This window comes from Drosophila hydei, unplaced genomic scaffold, assembly GCF_003285905.1.
Source record: "Drosophila hydei strain 15085-1641.00,03,60 unplaced genomic scaffold, DhydRS2 tig00008119-arrow-pilon, whole genome shotgun sequence".
NCBI lineage: Eukaryota > Metazoa > Arthropoda > Insecta > Diptera > Drosophilidae > Drosophila > Drosophila hydei.
The window spans coordinates 3,061,634-3,081,756 of record NW_022045830.1 but is presented as its reverse complement, the minus strand read 5'-3'; the positions used below and the strand labels follow the sequence as shown (position 1 = coordinate 3,081,756).

The 20,123-nt window shown below is 40.7% G+C and overlaps 1 protein-coding gene across 1 annotated transcript in view; it reads right to left on the bottom strand.

The window, feature by feature from the left end:
* LOC111594514 overlaps positions 1 to 11,940 on the bottom strand; it is a 73,918-nt gene extending 61,978 nt beyond the window's left edge. Inside the window, exon 1 of the mRNA XM_030224824.1 lies at positions 11,627 to 11,940. Coding sequence (XP_030080684.1) covers positions 11,627 to 11,843 — 217 coding nt within the window. The 5' untranslated portion in view covers positions 11,844 to 11,940. The remainder of the gene's footprint in view (positions 1 to 11,626) is intronic.
* Positions 11,941 to 20,123: the final 8,183 nt, after the last annotated feature.

Below are 20,123 nucleotides of genomic sequence, written 5' to 3'. Positions count from 1 at the left end.
TAAATTTGCTGTGGCTTAAAGCAATGCGGAGCGGGCAACTGGCAACTGCTTTTCCAAATTAGCTTGAATTAATTAAAGCGCATTAATCAAGCGTTGCGAAAAGACGCCAATTTCAAGTGAATAGCCGGAAAAGATCAACAAAAGCAGCAGCAGCAGTGGCAGTGGCAGTAGCTTTGGCAGTAGCTGTGGCAGCAACAAGAGTCGTTCTCTCTCTCTCTCTATTGACATTGCATACGTTTTTTGGTCTCGCTATTCAGTTCATTCAATTCCTGCTGCTACTGCTGCTGCCAAAAAATCTGAACTTCAATGCTTGCCACAACTAATTATGCCACTAATTGAATTTTCGCATTAAGCGCCAGCCGAAAGGGCAAGCGACCAGCGAGGCCATCAATGGGCACGAAGGGGCATGTGCAGGGGCATGCCCATGCGTGTGGAATGAAGTTAATTCAGTTCGCCACATTTGCGCTAGGCTTATTGATTTTTTTTCATTTCATATACCCTGCTTGTGAAATAGCAGCAGCTCAGGGTATCTTAGACGTGCTTATATTATTATTTATTGTTATACCTTATCCTATTTAAGCGCTAAATACTTATTCAATATAATCTTAAATATAATATGTATTATAATAATTATTTATAATTTTTTATTTATGTATAGCTTATGGATCAGAGATCTTGCTTTTTACTTCAGGTTAGTCAAAGCATTTTTCTTACATACCTTAGGCAAGCTATAGACGCATAGCCTTTTCGGATTATACACATTAGATTTTCTTTCAGTTGAGACTCTACTCTAGAGTTGCTTATTGACTCTACAGGCCATGGCCTAGTGGAAGGCTCAACGCCTACGCAGCTCAGCCAGCTTTAATTGCGAGCAAGTAAGACTCAGCAATTGCGGCATTTAAGCAATCCAATATGCGCCAGCCAATCTCAGCATAAACAATTGCCAGCCACACACACCCACACACGCACACACACGCCAATACACACATATATATAAATCGGAATTGCATTTGCCTAGCATTGTTTACACTTGACTCCACGCCTGGCCGCAATGCAAACGTTTGAATTTATGCAACGGCTTTAAATATTTAATTAAATATTATTGAATTGATCACAAAGCTGGCTGGCAGCTATAGCTGAAACCTTGTTATTGCTGTTGTTGTGTTTGTTGAGGCTACGAATGCGGTTGCTTGCAGCACTGATTGGTCATTGTCTCCTGCTGGTTGCCTTGGCCTCGCCCAACCAACTGCGATGGCTCTCAGCATTAAGCTTCAGATCAATTTAAAATAACTTCAACACAATCCATACACATGTTTGCCCCTTTTTAGCGGACTGTTGTTGTGTTAATTGAAGACTCTGATTGAAACACACACTTGCATGCTTGGCCTAACTTACAGAATTCTGGCTGTAATCCTGTCTGCGGTCGCCCCACTCTCAGCTCGCACACCACAGCCTCTAGCCCCGCCCGGTAGTAACTGCACTTGCCATCTGTTTCCAGTTGACTCAACTCCATTTTCGTTGTCCGGGCAGCCATTCATTTCCGTATGACTTGAAAATTTTGCGGCTTTTCACTCTGCGGTTATCCTCAGCATAAACCGCAAATGTAAAACTAATGGCACTCGCAAATTTATGAATGTACTACTTCACATATGTGTCTCTATCTGAGCGTGTGTGTGTGCGTTGGTTTGAGTGGCACTATGCAGTCTTCTGATAATTATTTTGCCATTAGAATCCGATTAGTTGGAAAATTTCTCATTGCACACATGAGATGTCCTCTCTGACTGTGTGTCCGCGCGCATGCCTTTATGTGTGTGTGTGTGTGTGTGTCAACTTTGAGGTTCATATTTTCGCCTAGACCGGAGCTTGGGGCACATCCTGCAGCTTGCAGTGCCTCCCCCAGTCATTTGATTCATTTCCGCTGCGCTGTATGCGGTTCGGGTTAGCTGCCTGTCCACAACTTGTCCGCAAGCTTGTGCAGTGCCATGTTTCATGTTGCATGTTGCATATTGCATATTGCAAATAGCTTGGCCTTGGCTGTTGCTTTAAATGTTATACGCCCCAACGCTTGATAATCACAAGCATTATGAGCTGCCTGATGAAGTACAAACAGCTAAATAAATAAGTAGCTTGCTCCCCACTGCTCCAGCCCCCTCACCCGCCTCTGCCCCTAGTTGCCCGCATTGGCAGCTTAAATATTTTCAACATCAATACGCTCGCAATTTCCCCATTCGGCATCAATAAACTATAAAAGCGAAATGCTCGCGGCGTTGTCTGTGCTGTTTATATAGTGCAGGGTCTGCTGCTACACAAGCACGCTGCGGGCTGCTTGTAAATAAAATAAAAAACAACATAGTATAAAAGCTCGACTCGGAAGCTAACGGCTTTTGAATACCCTGAAATTAGTTACGAATTCTTGCAAAACTTTTCTATTTTTCAATTCAAGTTTTTGTCTGTTAAGTAAATGCTCAAATATGCTGAAGCTTTAAATGGTATATCAGATCAATGGGTATACAAAATTGGGTCTTAAGAGTAGCAAAGTATGCTAGGCTGAGACACTCTAGACTTAATCTGCTTAGTCTATTGACTAAGTGTATATACATATTACAGAGTCATTAATATATATTCATTTGCCTGCTTAATACGCTGTATACCCTATGTTATTCAGCTTCACAGCTACAGGGTATACGAGAACTGAAGAAAAGTGAACGCCAGGCACATAGACACAACCTAGTCAATGCAAGTCAATGGCGCGAGAGAGTCCTGGCTGCCGTTGCCCGCCTCCCGCCTCCCGCCTTCCGCCTCCCGCCAGCCCGTTGCCCCCGTAATTCTTCTATGCTACGATTCCAGGCTAGCAGCCAGTGTTGTATAAAATTTATGACTTGAGCGCATTTCACAAAACATTTGCGCCTCGGCAACGTCGGCGGCGGTGGCAACAACAAAAACCAGACCAGAACCGTGGTAAAGTTTAGTACTTATTTACAGCGTCAGCCAAGGCTGCGGTGGATTACTCGAGGCTTACGGGCAGCAGGAAGAGAATAGGAACAGGAACAGCGGCAGGAGCTGGAGCTAGAGCTGGGGCTGGAGCTGCTGCAGTTTATGTGCTGTTAGCAGCATAACTTGAGGCATAAATAATGAGACCCAACTATAACTATATACATGTGTATATACTATATATAGATAGAAAGCATTTCAAGACAGCTTTGAAGATTTCATTTAAAATTTGTTGCGCCACTTATTGCGCTTGCTGTCTGTCCATTATTTTCAATTCTAATTGCCAGTCCTGCTGACCCCGAGTCTCAGCTTTTGGCCTCATGTTTGTTCTTGCGAACCAAAATGTCTTGTCTTTAAATGCTAATTAAAAGTTGTTTTTGTGCAAAAGTTTATCCACTCGAGCATATGAATATCGCAGAAAAACATTTATATTCATATATATATATATGTAAACTTATATATAACATATATATATATATATATATATATATATATATATATATATATATATATATATATATATATATATATATATATATATATATATATATTTGTGTATGGAAAAAGAGTCCAACAGTGTTTAATTCGAAAGCATATGAAAAGTTTATCCTCTAGGACAGAGCAGAGCGCAAAACAAGATGGAACAGGGCCAGAACATGATGTCTCTTAATAACTTTATGCCAGCTTTTTGTTTGCCAGAGTTGACTGTTTGTCGTTTTTGTGCTGCTTGTTAGCCAGCAGCTTGGGTCCGGGCTTGGCCTTATAAGCGGCTCGGGCGTGGCACAGCCTTTGGCAAACTGCTTTGACACTGTCGGCTTTTCGGTTCCGTCACTGTATGTGTGTGTGTGTGTGTGTGTGTGCTCTGTCTTGTGTGTCTGCTGGGCAATATTTGGCGCAAATTAACTTGTTTCAATTAATAATCCCCCAGCAAATATGTCAACCACATGACCCCCAAATACCCTGCTGCTGCTGCTGTTGCTGCTGCTGTTAGAAGTCAAAAACTATGCAAACTTTTGGCTGACTTTGACATTTATGGTTATATGGAACTTGAGCTGGGCAGCCCCAAAAAGTTGTTTGTTGCCCTATTTGATTTGGCGATCGCTGTCCACAGCCACAACTCCGATAACCCACACAGACAGAATAAAGTTTTGTGATAGGGCCGGGAGGGTCCATGCGTCTAGTTTTGCCTCTCATTTGTCTAATGAGTTCAGATCAAGGCACACAAGTTTCGGACCATATATATATAACCAATTTTCCGTTTAGATTTTACAAAAAACAGATGAAAATATATTTAAATAAAAAGCTGTTGTAAATGGGTTTGAGAAAGCCGAGAGAGTATACAAAAACAAACAGCCAAGAGAAAAAGTTGGCAAGTTTTTGGACATTGTGACGCTGCCTTATGGCCGCGCTGGTGCCATCTTTTTGGTTTAATCCAATTTATTTTGCTCACAGAAACTTTTTGCCGAGCAACTTAAAAGTTTGCTGCTTAAATGGCGTCAGCTCAAAAGAAAAACAACGTAAAAAAATCTGAAAAGGAAAAAAATAAAAGTCGTTGAGGAAAATGCGCAGAAAATGCAAACAAATACAACAAGCAAAGTATGAAAATGACTTTACTCTGAAGTCGCTGTAACAGTTTAAGTCAATCCTATATCAGAGCGTGTGCTAAAAATTAAATAAATTGCGCATTTTGACACATTTTTGCTGTGTTGACTTATTCGTGCGCCCACACAGCGTCCGGCTGACGCCTTCCACCAGCATCGGGCATCGGGCATCGGCATCGGCATTGCCATCCTTGTTGGCCATTTCCCCAGTTGGCTGTTGTCGTCCTTCTGCTCAACCTTGACGACAGCACGAAGCAGCTATAAAATAGTTTTTGTCGCTAACGCATGCCGCATAGCAATTTCTTGGGAGACCAATCCCCTAGCCCAATTGCAAGCAGCTTGTCTTATTTATTTGTTTAGAATTTTTCGCACGCCTTGCCGAACCCTTTTGTGTGCCTCTGTGTGTGTGTGTGTGTGTGTTGGGTCACTTTGTCGAAACCTAATAAAGTTGTCAAAAAATTGTTTAAGCATAATGATATGCTTTCTTGGGCCAAAGTGTTGGTAATCCTTTTGCGGCATAACCCGTTTAATATGTATTGAAAATTCACAAAGGGCACCCACATTAAGTGGCCCCACTTCGAGTTTCACTGATAAGTTTGATAAGTTGCAAGTTTAACAACGGTTGACGGCACAAATTGGGCTACAGCATAAGGCGTGCGCATAGAGACGGAGCCAAGAACTAACCGCATTTGAGAAAAGTCAAATATGCAAAAGTCAAATGCGCCCCTCGCCCCCTCTATCTGCCCCCAGTTGCCCATTCACAGTCGGTATGTTGGAATTGCCGTTGTCTGTTGGTCGTGCTGGCAATCATGTTACAAATTTCCCAGCGTCCAACTGCTCGGTCAGAGAAGTGCAAACAGTGCCAAACCGAGTCAAGTCGACGTCGTCGTCGTCGTCGATGGGCGCAGCTGCAGCTACAATTTGTATACATGTGTAGCGGGATGCTGTTCGGGGACTCTCTGCTACGTGCCTCAGAGTGGATTTTTTCGTTATAACTGTTTTTCATTTTTCTCTCGTTCTTTAACTGTATTGTAGGTTTTTTGTGTTGGCAGCAATTGGAAAAATGTTGCATGAAGTGCATGGAGGTCGGACACTCGCTCAATCCCCAATAGCGTCCTGCTTGCTGTGCCATGACCACTGTTGGCGATTAATCAAAAATTGTTTACTTTAAATGATGAATGTGCAACATGGGTTTGACTTTTAACTGCGCGTCGCACGCTACTGTTCGCTCACAGCTGGTCAAAAAATAGAAAAAAAAACAGCTACACTTGAAGAAATTTTAAATACTTTTGTCGAATGTGAGCATATGAGCTGCAAATTAAGATATTTATAGGGAAATATTTTTCAATATATATTATTATTTATTTATTATTTTTAAGTATTTAATTATTATTATATTAATTATTATTAAGATTTCTATTGTATTACTATTTTATATAAACTGTCAAGTAATTGTAAATCAAAAATAATTCATTCTTAAGCTTAGTATATTTTTAAATAACATAATTTTTAATACACAATTTTTTTATATGTAGCCCATAAATATTAAAAAAAATAAGTTTTAACTAGTATTTCTACTACTATTTCGCTGCGTGTAAAGAGCTCTCTGAGATGCTAATCAAATGTAAGCAAGCTAAGCTTTCTTCAAAATATTTCTCTAAAATATTTTAGAATAAATAAAAAATATTAAAATAATATATAATATATATATATATATATATATAACATATATATATATAATAACTAAATATTCATTTTCTAAACAGCTCTAGCTAGAACTAGACTTAGGTACACAACTTTTTGTCAAGTGTAAAGAGCTGTCATGAGCTAAGCTGAGTTGGCATTTGAAACGAACGCTTTGTTTTGGGTGAGTTAGTGAAGTGAAGTGTGGGCGGGCACGCAGGCAGGATATATATAGTAGGCCGTCATATTTACATGTGATATATAGAAAATGTAGCGAGCAGCGTCTGACAAGCGAGCGAGTTCTATGCAGCTGCAGCTGCAACTGCCAACTGCCAGCTGCCAACTGGAACGCGCAGTAGCAATTTTTTCTCTTCCTTTGCCCCAGAGCCAAACGTTTGACCATTTGTTTCAGTTGCTGAGTGAAAAAGAGAGACAGAGCGTGAGAGTGGGAGGGAGGGAGGAGAGGCGGCTGGGGCTTCCTTTTCATTTTTCCATGTCATGTGTCAGCGTCTCGTTGGCCGCTTCCGCCCAGCGGCAATCACAGACGATGCACGCTGGTCGTTGTATGCAAATGCGAGTATAAATGGATAACTCCATCATCGCAATTCATGCCACTGCCATGGCCATGGCCACTGCAGCAGTTGCAGCTGCAATTCGCTTTTTCGGGTGCGAGTAAGTGGCGTTCGGTATGGCAACCGCGAAGAGACTGTCGCAACAATTGTGCTTGTGTTAGTTGAAGTTCCCTTTTGGTGTGAGCCTGCAATTCAGTCAGTCACTCCGTTAGTCAGTCTGTCCGTCAGTCGGCCCGTCAGTCGACTCGAGCCGAGTCGTATCTGTCCTGCCATATCCTGGCCTTGTGTGCTTGCTGCAATTTGGCCAACAGCTGAAATTATGCAAAACGGAAAAAATGGCATGCGAACTTGGCATAAATCAATAGAAAATTTATACGTTTCACAAAAGCGAACAGTTTTAGTTTAGCAACTGCAGACGACAGGCAGCCCAGCCCCATCCAACCGGGAATATCGGTGATCATATTTCGCCTGGCATTCAAAAGGTTTTTTATGCTCGTTTTATCGTGCCACTTGCAAGCGGCATTCTGACTGAGGTTTGCGATTGAGATTGGAATATGCTAATTGATATCACAAATATGTAGATCGTATATTTTTCACTTAATTAAGTTGTTTTCATGAAAAAAGTAGAATTTAAAGAGCCACGTCTAGTGGATTATTTCCATAATGACCTTTCCTTAATAGGCCACATGACGTTAGCACGAAGCACTTACAAAAAGTCTCAATAAACTTTAATAAACTATATCAGTTCACAATTAGTCCCAAATGACACACTTAAAGTTTTGTTAACGGAGCCACCTACTTAATCTCCTGAGTGCTCGACTTAAGCAAAGAAACAGACAGTTTGTTCAGATAATGTGTGTGCGTGTGTGTGTGAGTCTGTGTGTGCATACCTATGTGAAGAGCCCACGCACACACCTACACTCACATGTAAATAAGCAGGTGGGTTAATTATTATGTAACTGCATTACGCTTTTGACAAATGACAAATTGCTTGAGCCTACGACGTGGTTATCGTGTCATAAATATATATATGTATGAACGTAAATACATATATTTTCTATGCCCACATGTATTCGGGGGGTTGGGGCCACAGTCAAGCATTTTTGACATAACATTAGTGCCACGCCCACACGCACAAAGGCGCCAGCTAACAAATAAACAGCCCTTAGGTTAAACTTTTTGATATAAGCTCCGAAAAATTACCCAACACTTTGGCATAGGTCATTTATCATTAAAAATAGCCGCACGGCAGCAAATGCGTAATTATTGGGAAGGACTCGAAACGCCGGCTAAAAGGCCCATTCCTAACGTCTCGAAGCAGGTGAATGATTGAATGTGTTTCATCAAATATGTAATATGAATTATAATTTGTACATATTCGCGGCTGCCACATTTAACCCATGCTCTCGCTGGCCCCCAGCCCTGCACAACTTATCGGCTGTAACGGCAAATATCGCGTGTCTAGGGAAAATCCAACATTTTGTTGCGCTGGGAAACAACAACAGAGGCAACAATCAGCGACGAGCGAGCGACAACAAAATGAGCTATAGAACGCGCACCAGAAGTGCCGATTTGAGGTTTGACTTATAACGGCAATATACACACACACACACCCACACACACACACACACACTCAGGGTAGCACAAGCACACATGCTAGTACGTATCTAGCCATGCATATGGGACCTAACTCATATCTGCTTCTTGTCAGGAACTGGGGCATAACACACTCAACGCGGCATAAATTAAAATTTTGTTGTGCCTGAAGTTCCCAGTTCTCGGCTCACAGTTCTCTCGTCATTTCACAGGTCCACAAGTGAGACACGCACACAACAGCGCAACAGCTGTATATGTATGTGTGTGTGTTGTTAGTGAAAATACTCAAATTTTATTGCCCTACTCGAGTCACGTTATGATTATGATTCGCTAGCTATGCAAAACCCGAAAGCCGAGTGCCAACTGGAGAGCTGGATGTATTCATTTGCTAATCAAAACAAATGAAAACAACATGAATTATGGCCAAAAGGAAGCAGCGGCTAATAAGGGTTAAAGCCGCAGTGCTTAACATCCAACATTCCCCAAAAAAAAAAACGAAGCAAAAATACCACTACACACACACGTGTGTATCTGTGTGTGTGTGGAATCCTTCAAATGTGGTTTTTGCCCTGCGACATGCGTAATTAGAATATATGGCGCTGAGTTTTTAGCTCCATTTGCCCCCGGGCACCGCTGCCTTTTTGGCTTTTTCTTTCGGTTTCGGGTTGGGTCTGAAACTATTTAATACCGCGACGCTCTTTGCCATTTTCAAAGCTCGGCTGTTTGATAATTAATGAAGTCATAGTGCGGCGTATGTCTAAAGTTAAATTCTGTGCTATCACGCAATTGTTTGACGCGACGCGACGCGACGCGTTACGCCTCGCATTTGCTGTCTAGGCTAGCAGCACATGTTCGCCTGCCACGCCCACATTTTTGCAAGTTTTTTATGTAATCGTAAAGATATTTTTATGATTTCATAATTTTACAGTTTTGGTTTGCGGAGAGCCAGAAGTTTATGGCACTGCATACCCGTAGCTAGCGCCAATTTGCGTCGTCTTATACCCTGTTTCTTCTCAGTGTATGAGGCGAGTAGTATCAGCTTATGGTGCTCTTTTTGTTGTTTTCTATAGCACTATTGTTACTCATTGCATGTACTAACATCGCTTATGTAAAAACTGATCCTGATTAAGTAAGAGACTTTCCCTGTCTTTAAGCTTTACACGTTTGGGTTTTAGTATTAATTGATTTCTGAGTCTTCAAAGTCATTATTACTTTGCTTAATAATTTAATTTATAATTTATAAAATCACTTCATATCTTTTTGATTCCATTTACAAATCTATTTCAAATCCTTAAGCTTAACTTGTTCTCTGTTAATTCTCTTGCCTATCGCAACTTTAAAGCGACTACAGAATATTTGTGAGTGCAGCATACTCTCGCATGGCTTTCGGCTTTTATTGCTGTTTTTGTAGAGAGAGCCATGATTTTTGTTTTATTTTTTTATGGCTCGTAGCCTTCTTAGTTAGTTCTACAAGTTGCAGATTTGAGGCACATGAAAGAACCAGAGCGACAGTTTATCTCCGGCTTGGCTCGGCTCGCCGCGCAGCGTGTATTTTAAGATTTATGCAAAATCATATTTATCAAACGGAAAAGAGGCGAAAAATGAAAGAAAAGTCGCTGTGTTGTGCACGGCAAGCCAAAATGGAATCACAGCGGGCCGTTTCTATTTTGCTTCTATTTAAACAAGGCGCCCACCGGGCTAACAACTCGTCGGCTTGTTGGGGGGCAGGGGGAGCACAACACACGCTGTGAGTGTGAGTATTTGTTCAAGGCCTGGTCTACCTCATGGCAGAGTCAACAGCAACAACAACAACAACAATCACGTTAAATGCGGCTGCGACAGAAAGGACAACGCGTGCACAGCTTGAAAAATGTTTGTTGTCAACATTTTGAGTTTGCATCGTTAGCTTAAAAGTGTGTGCGTACAATGGGCAAAAATCGATAAATGAGACAATGTCCGTGATTTTGCCGTACAAAGAACTTTCATTCACAACCACACAAATACACACACACACACACACACATGCATGTGCCTTGTCATTGAGCCATAAGAATTTAATATTCTATTTGGAGAAATGTCTCTAATAAGCTTGACAGCCTTTATATTAAACGGTATGCTTACTCCAATGGCAGACTAAATACATATATATCTTGTATTTTTCATTCATATTTTAATTAGAAATTCTTATACAATGATACTTTCGACTGAGTCAAGCAGCTGCCTTAAGCTCATGCTGTTTATACCCTGCCTAATTTAAATATGCACATATTGTTCGGTCAGCTGTCAATACTGACTCTATTGACTGCTCACACTTATTCATAGCTAAATTTATTTATATATATTTTATTTGATGCCGGCTTGACATCAATTAAATTTCATTAAAAAATTTTTTATTTTTTTTATTTATTTTTTAATCAATCAATCACAGATTTACAGTCGTTTTTTGTAAAATTTTTAACAATTTCAAAATCAATAACTAATTCATTTCCATTGCCTTCATCAAGTTGTCGTGCAGCAAATATTGTGTAAATAAATAAAAGTATCACCTAGCCAAAACACTTTCTCACGAAACTTTTGCTTGCAGCTGCTTGCGTCACAGTAGCTGCGCGATTTGGTCCACTTTTTGCAAACACGCCCGACGCCACACCCAGAGTCGGGGCAAAGTTATGCCAAACTCTTGCAATTAAACTGTCAGACTTATGAATTCATTAAATATTTAAACTGTAGATTTTGAATAATTAAAATTCCATTTATACAAACATATAATATGCCCGCCCCGGCTGCAAAACTCAAGCTATAAATCTGCGATTAATTAAAAAGACTCCTGCCGCATGTAGCGCCCGTCTGGCTGGCTGCCTGACTGGCTGCCTGCCTGGGCGTATACGTAATGGAAATATAACTTAATTACAAAAACATAACCAAAATCCAATTGCAAAACGCTTCTGTTGGCTGTCGGTTCGTTTTTGTAACGATTTTTTACCCCAACTTTTATATCGAAACTCTTCCGTTGAACTATTGTCTGGCACGCTGTAAATTTATGCAAATCACAGCGCTTAAGGTGTAGCGAACCGTGCGGGATGTAGTGCTCGGCTTTTGTTGTCGCACGTCGAATGCTTTGCTATTTCTATGTTTTTTCTTTTCTTCTTCATCGGTCTATAACTTTGGGTAGTCGCACTCACTCACCTGGATCATCGTCGTCGTCCCAATCGATTTGACCAGAAGTAATATTGATGTGCGCTGCGAGTAGAAGCAGTGTGAATAGCGCCAAATGGCGCTGCCAGATGCCTTTCGAGGAGGAAGTTGTTATGTGCATTGTGGAAGTCCTTGCCGTATCGTTGGTTGTGCGGAAGCGCCAACTGGAGCTAGTTCTAGTCGCAGCCTTGAATTTCAGCCAATGCATTTCTAATAAAATATTACAATTTATACCGAAAGCGCACGACTTCTTCTACTACTATTTGTTCGCTATTCGTTACACGTTATTCACGTTATTCACGTTATTCACGTTATTCGTTTTTCGTTATTCACTATTCGTTTTGCTGCAGTAGTTTATATTTAATTTTGTATATTTTTGTTGCTTTGTTTTTAGCTTAACACATTCACTCGCGCCGTCTAACGAGCTGCGCTTGAGGCTTGCCTTGGCTTGGGCTCAATGTTTGGCCGTGCCCTGGCTGCATTTGCAGCAGCAGCAGCAGCCGTTTGTTTTGGCCTTAAACATTCTCCTGCTTTGCACTAATGAAGCGAAATGAGCAAATATTTCTTGCAACTCCCTCCAACACACTCCTTCGTTTCGTTTGCTGCAGTGTATTCGGCTTTTTGCTCGACTCGCGCAGCAACTAATTAAGTTGTTTCATGTACAGTTTTTTGCCTTGAGCGCAAGTTTTGTGCTTTTGCAGTCGTTGCGCCACAGCAACGTATTGAGGTGTGCGCAAATTGTTGCATTGTTCAGTCGCACTCAGAGTCGCTGCATGTAATCCAGCCACAAGCTGCTTAAAAGAGAAAGTAGAGGAGAGAGAGAATGTGAGAAAGTGTGTTGAAAAAGTAAGAGTTAATTATGATTTGCTACCCTATAGACAGCTAAAAAAAACAAAGATGATACTTAGTAAGACCCTGTCTTAAGTGCATTAACAAATTAACTGCTTGTCAGCTGCCCGAGCTCGATTGAGTGGCTTGCATGTTGTTCGGTTGCGGCTTAAGCTTAATCGCTGCGAGACATGCAACTAAACTAAACACCTTCTCGCCAAGCATTAATGGAATCAGTGTTTAAGCAAGGTGACACTTTATTACAATTGTACGTTCTCTAAATTATTGATATGCAAGGATATTTTCTTCCTCGAAGTTGCTCTGAATGGAACATGCTTTTACTGCTATGCAATATATTAAGTATACGTATATGGAATGTATCTTTGTCTTTGCAATAAGTAAAGGGCAAAGTTCTTGTAAATTATAAATAAAGGAAATATTTATTCGGTGCATGGCACCGACTCATGACCCATGTGAAATATATTAAGTATACTCATATTACGTATACTAATAATAAGATTTTCAATTAGTTACAGCAATTGTTCTTTTTGTAAACTATTAATGTAGGATATAATACCGATGGTGTACATAAATCTTATAGTCTTATACTAAAGTAAAATATATTAAATATACGCATGCTAATTATACTAAAGCTAATATTTCTTTAGACAGTTGCCAATAAGTTGTTAAGCTGCTTCTTTACAAAGTTGAATATAGTTAAATATATTTTGAAAATGTTTCCATTCAGATCAATAACTTTGTATAGCAATAGCTAGCTCATCAGCTTCACCTGAATACATTATATTAGCTCTCACTCACTCAAAAGTTTTATTAAATATTAATTTTCAGTTTAAGCGTAAGAGAAATAGTTTTGTTAATTAAAATTGATTACCATAATTTGATGATTGCCCACATCATATCATAGTTGACGCACGGAAAGAGCTACTCCACTACGACTGCTACTTGTTAATGAAATGGATATAAGTTTCACTTTTCAATGCAGGATTGAGACACTACAATGGGGCTCGGCAGCCAGTAAGCCAGAGCTCTGGCAAGGCGTGCAGCCAAGTGTTGCCTGCTGTTTTGTGGGTAGGCGGGAGTAGAGCTGGGTTTATATGCACGCCCCAACGCCCACTATCCGCAGCGACTAATTTGCTGTAGTTTTGGGTGCTCTCAGCCGCTGCCTGCCTTATTATGCGCACTTCAAACTTTAGACAACGCGGCAGCAGGAGCAGCACTAGCAACAACTGCACTCAACTGGGCTCGGTATCTGCCACAGTGTTGTTCATTTTTTGGCAAGCTTCGCGTGCCGCGCGACGCCGCATCACCCTCGAGCCCTTAGCCTGGCTGATTTTTATTGCAGGCAGGCACTCACTCAAATTTTCGAGTGCGCCAATGCAGCTGCAGCAAAATGTTGTATAGTTTTCGTTTAATTTGATGCCATTGTTGTTGCTGCTAGCGAAACTGTGTCGCTAAAGTTGCTCGTCGGACTGAGTGGGGCGCCGAAACACAAGTGAAAACAGAATAAATACAAAAAAAGGAAAAATGAAAAAAAAAGGAGACGGCAAAATAGGAAAAAAGTTGTCTGCCAAAATCAGCGCCACTTTTGCCACAGACATTAAGCGTTGCATGCAAAATTACCAGCGAGTGGTTTGTATTTCCACTCTGATTGTTGTTTAACATGGTTACATTGTCCTTGCAACTGAATCCTGTTCGGCAGTTATTTTGGTTGTACTTGCAACGGTGCATCCATGTGGCTGCTGCTGCTGCTGCTGCTTCTTCTACTCCAGCTCTAGCCCTTGCCCGCGGCTGTGGTTATGCATCATGTCATGCTCTAGTTGCAAAACTTTTGCTGTTTCGCCTTTTTTTATTTTATTTTTATATGTTTTTTGAGTTTTTTTCTGGCTTTTTTTATCGCTTTATATATATGCATATGGGACAAGTGGCATAAAAAAGTGCAACAAGCAGCTAACTATACATAAATTTGTTTTATGCACAACACAAACTTTTGCACATTTGTTGCCAAAAAAAAAGAAATAAAAGGATAAGATGAAGAAGTAGAAAGTAGGAGAAGTTCAACGTAAAGTCTAGAAAATAAAATGCATCAGTTAGTAAACAGGATCTTTTGTTGGGCACCTGCAGCATCAACTAATTTGTGCTTAGACAAAGCCAAACGAAGTGAGCAAAGTTTGTGCAGCTTAACAGTTTTGGTAGATGGCATACAGCAGCATGTAGCATGCTACACATGTAACTAGTTGCAGGTTACTTCATCAACATTTCACGCTCGACTTGGTCAAAGCAGGCTAGAAGAAACGACTGCTGCCGCCTGCGCTGCCAGGCACGCAGTAAAAATGTACGCCTCGTGCCCCATGCCGCATGCCGCATAGCACATGCCACATTTGGTCTAGTTGCCTGCCGCACCTGGCCAAAAACTCTGCCGACAAAATAAACTCTACTCAACTGTTGAAAATCAACTGGCGACCCCTCAGCGCACACGGTTCGTGCCCAACACGTGGCCCACAAAAGTTTGCAATCAATTTTTATTTTCGTTTTTTTTTTTTTCACTCGGCCACCGCAAATACTTGGGCAAACATATTGAGCGCTGGAGACCTAAGCTTCTTCCAACAATCTATGCAACAGACCATGGAACATCAATAAACTGAGCTCGAGCTCTGCCATATCAGCCAACTATAAAAAATACTCAAGCGATTCGTCAGCTGTCAGGCAAGAAGCTAGCATAGTCAAGAACGTAATTGCTGAATGTGATCAAGATGCTTTCAAAGAAATAATTCCATTCATAAGATTTTGCTTCAAATATGCAGTTCACTGAAGATTCAAGTTGAACATTTTTATAAGCTTATATAAAATCTATATCGCAATGAATTTCCCTTTAAATTTCTGTTTTAGTACAAAAATTGGGCAACTTTTAATAGGAATTTAAAAGCATTTATAATTATTCTCAAATTGAACGAACAGAAATGTTTCTTGCAAACGTAAGATTCATATATTATTATAAATAAATTATATAAATATTAATTTTAATTTTAAATTATATAAATTAAATAAATTATATAATATTATATAATATATTCATACATATATATTATAAATATTGCTTGGAATTTCATATTACATATTTTTTTATGTGATGAGTTAATGTATTTATGAGCATAGCCATTTAATTGCAGCATCTTTATCTGAAGAGCTTATTTTCCAATCAACAAGACTCCAATTTGAGGCACAACTTTGCGCTTGAGTATTGTATATATTGAAACACATATAGGCAGACAGAAATACATTATATAAGAACTAGTTTGAGTTAGCTATTCGTTGGATTTCTTTAATTGAATTTGAATCTCAGTAATCAGTTAACTAGATCTGCCAAGTTTTGAATGCTGGGTATTTACATAAGTTTACTACCTTTGGGCCAGGCTTGTTGGCCATTTGCAGCCGCCTGAATGTCTGCTTTGTTGTTTTGTCTGCACGTGCACACACATACATACCTGCGTGCGTGTGTGTGTGCTTGTGCCAGCAGTTGCCGTAGCCCAGTTTCCATTTCGCACTGCTATTTTACCAGCAAGTTAAAGTGTTTCTCCACGCACTCCAATAAAAACATTTGCACGCACAGCCACACACACACGCACGCCTATGAAGAGCTGGCCAGGACTATGCCAAGTTGAACCATTTGAGAGCTGCCACGTTGTGTTGTGTGCCAGTTTCGTGACGAGCAACTCTTGCGTTACGCATACGCCGCATGGCCCCACCGATGTTGGCGCTGATTGCCATACACTGTGTGTCTGTGTAGGTGGTGGCTGTGATGGCTGGCTCTTGGACATTTATTATGTTTATCTAGTATTCAATTTGGCTGGCAACCTGTTTACCAACATTTGCATCAATGTTTGCCCCATGCGGCATATGCTCGAGTGTTTAATAGCCTGCATGCCAAGTGGCTGCTGTCATCAGCAGCTGCCAGGTTCAATAAAATCTACGAAATGAATCGCCAGCTTGTGTCCATGTATATATTAAGCCATTAGTTACACTTCACTGACTACGTGGCCTTTAATAAATATTAATTGCATTAATTCAATGCTAATTAAAAACCGATAACAAATCCAAGCGTGCTCAAAGCAAAAGCAGCCTTAGTCAAGTGTGTGCGTGTGTGCTTTTGTTTAGCTGAGCATCAGTCTGTGTGTGTGTGTGTGAGTCTTTGTGCCTGTGTGTGTGCGCGCTCCTTTCAAGTCTATAAAAATAACTGAGGACCCCGCATAAGAAATGATATAAGGGTTTAACACAGTGTCAGAGCGAAATATGTCAACGTTACTTAAATTTACACATTAACATAGCATTTAAAATGCCACGCCCACCTGCCTGCCCACGACCTCTGTCGGCGAGCTGTCGGCGCTCAGGTGTCAATGCTGTAGCCAGCGTCAGGTAATTGCCGTCAGCTTCTTGTTGCCATTACAATTCTTGTTGTGCAGGACAATTTGCGAATGTGTGCGCCTGTGCTCAAGTATCGCATTTAGTTACAGGATATTTAGCGGAAGGTTGAAAGAGGAAACCGAAATAGTACACTGAGAGAAAAGAAGGAGAAACAACTAAATTCTGATGAGAATAAAAAATGAAACTTTTATGTTAAAGACGATTCAAAATATATCAATCTATGAATCCTTTTAACACACTTTTTAAATAAAAACTAAGTGAGCCAAGGCTTACGGTTATTACATAATTATAATAATAAAAGTAAATTTAATAAAAATTAAAAAAAAATTAGTTAAACTTTTTTTCGAGTGTAGGAACAAGGTAAGGCAAAGAGACAAGTTAAAGTAGAAAATTGGCGGTGACATTGATGGGGTGAGATTGTATAGACTGTGGGCAGGAAGCTGGGCGGTAGGGGGTGTGGCTGGAATGCCAAGTAGTGGGCGGACTCTTACAGCAGCAGCACCACCACATCAACACAGCTCCAGCAACAAAGTACACAAAAAGTTTTCTAATTATTTTGTCATTAAACGCACACAAGGATACAAACACACATACACACACACACACACGTATATAGCAGCCTTGTTTACAAGCATACACATGTTTGTCGAGCTATAAAAAAGGGTTACGTATCCAAGCCAAACCCAAATGCACACATACATAGACAGGGAGGGAGTCCTTAGAGCCAACGAGCGGCAGACACGAAGCAACTTTTTGTCCTAATTGTTTCATTTCATGAAATGAAGGTAAGAAATTTTGGCAGCTGTGCGTATATTGCCCTAGGTTGTTGTGCGCACAAAGACACCAACACCAATACCAACATCAAGACACACACACACACACACACCCATACAGTTGCTGCATTAAAGAAGACATCTACGCGCTGCACATAAACCGATTAACACGGCGACTGCTTGAGGGCCTGATTGGTTGGTTAGGTCGGATGGGCTGGATGGGCTGGATGGCACGCACTTTAACAGCCGCGCAACTGTGGCTGCCTCTGCGTGCCTCCGCATCTTGTTAAACAGCAATTTGTTGAATTAATATCATACACACACACACAGATGGTTAAGTTTGTGTGTGTATATGAGTACATATTTGTGTGTGCTTTGCTCACTTTGACGCCAAGTCAAATACACACACATATCAAAATTCATATACACACAGACAAGTGCACATATGTATATGCTTAATAGCGCACGCACCTTATTCACATCATGTTGTCATGTCTGGTATAATTTTGACATTGCCTTCGGCTGCGACTTGGGACAAAATTAATGATGCTCCATTCCAAAAAGAAAGTTTTTATTGCTGATTACTAAAGCCGAAGCTAAACAGCTTGGAATCAACGTGGATCTTTGTCCGGAATGAATTGTGTCAACTTTTTTTATCCACTCAAAAAAATATTCTATTTAAATATGCTTCAATGCGCTGTCTGTCGACTAAGGTGACTTGTCTAGTTCTTGAATATACCGCAGGGTATACAACACAAATGCGGCCACACTTAACTTTTGAGTTCAAAGTTCAACGATTTTTGTGCTAATTAGCGTCGCACGTTTGGCTTGACTTTTGAACTCGCGAAATTATTTTAAAAGAAATCCAAAGCTCAACTAGCAGCTAAAGCCCAATAAAAGTACGTTTGTTGCGGTCCAGCTTACCTATCGATAAGCAAAGCTATCGATAAAATGTAAAGCTATTGTTCAATATATAGAAAGCTCAATTTTTCAGTTATCTATATAAATAAAACCATTGCACTGTGCCACAACGATTTAAGGGCTTAAAGTTGGCCGGCGCCAAATAAAGCTGACATCCAGCTCAGCGTATCTGTGTGTGTGTGCGTGTGTGTGTGTCTGCTTGTGTGTGGCTCTCGCATGCACACAGGCGCAAAACGCAATCCACTAAATTGCGCGTTTGTAAGTGAAAAAGCTGTGCAATTACTCAGGAGAGCAACTTTCTGATTCAACTGCAACAACTGCTGTCAAAATGTCATAAATTGAGTGCTGCCTCTGGCCAACAATGAAAAGAAACAGAAATGGCAACATTTAGACGGCTGCAAAGCCGCAGCTGTCATACCCTACCCTAACTTAACTAATTATTTATGTTAAGAAACTGACTAACTGGAGTTAATCTGATTTTGAAAAGGTTTACTTATTTATGGAAAGTTTTTGAAGCAGCCTAAACTAAGTTCAGAGTGCTTCAAGTATGGCTATAGCTATGAGCCCTGATTAAGTATTTCTTATATGTTACTTAAGACTTAATCAAGCAGTCTGAGCTAGCAATCAGCTGAATATATTATACTCTGCATCCAATACTTATTTTGTAAAAAGAAAGTAAAATATATGCAGATACACATCTCTACTCGCAGCCCCGAAATGTTGATTTCTATAGGGTATACTGAAATAAAGCCTAATCAAAACAATGTGTTGCATAAGAAAACAATCAGATGACATGCTTTCAGTTCCTCTCTATCTCTCTCTTGTTCCCACTCTCCCTCTCTCTCTGCCCTCTGACTTAGAGACTTATGGAGATGCGTTCATGCCGTCCAAACCGACAGACAAATAGACAATTAAAAAGCCCTCGAGTACGCCAACTGTTTGACTGCATTTGCAGCGCTCGCAAATCTCTGGGGCTCGTCCATGGCTTTAGCTTCGTTACCTCCCAGCGGCGAAGGCCGAGGCCGATGCTGATGCTGATGCTGATGCCAATGCACACAGCTTGTGGAGCATAGCACTGCTGTAGGCAGCGAGGCAGCTGCATCAAATTATTGTTAGTATTCAGTGTGGGACTACAGCTACAAGAAGGCCTCGTCTCTGTGGTTTGGGCTGCCGCTGCTGCTGCTGCTGCTGCTGCCAACGACTTTTGGCTATGCGAGTAATTTTTAGGGCAGTATCGGAGTCGAACCAGAAGCCGAACAAAAACCCGGCAGAGCAATATATCGAAACATTTGCTAACGCTTTCAAGTGGTTTCGTTCGCATTGGCACCGCCGCAACTTTACTCAATTACGTTGCCAGCTCCCTCTATAGCCGCATTTTGTCGGGGTAGTTAGAGATACACTGCAAGAAAATCGAAGAGGTATTCAAAATGAAAAGAGCAACCTTGCAGTGTTACAGTTGATCGTATTATGGGATCTTTCAAGATGATCATGGAAGATGCTCCTTCTCCATGAGCAGCGAGAGAGCA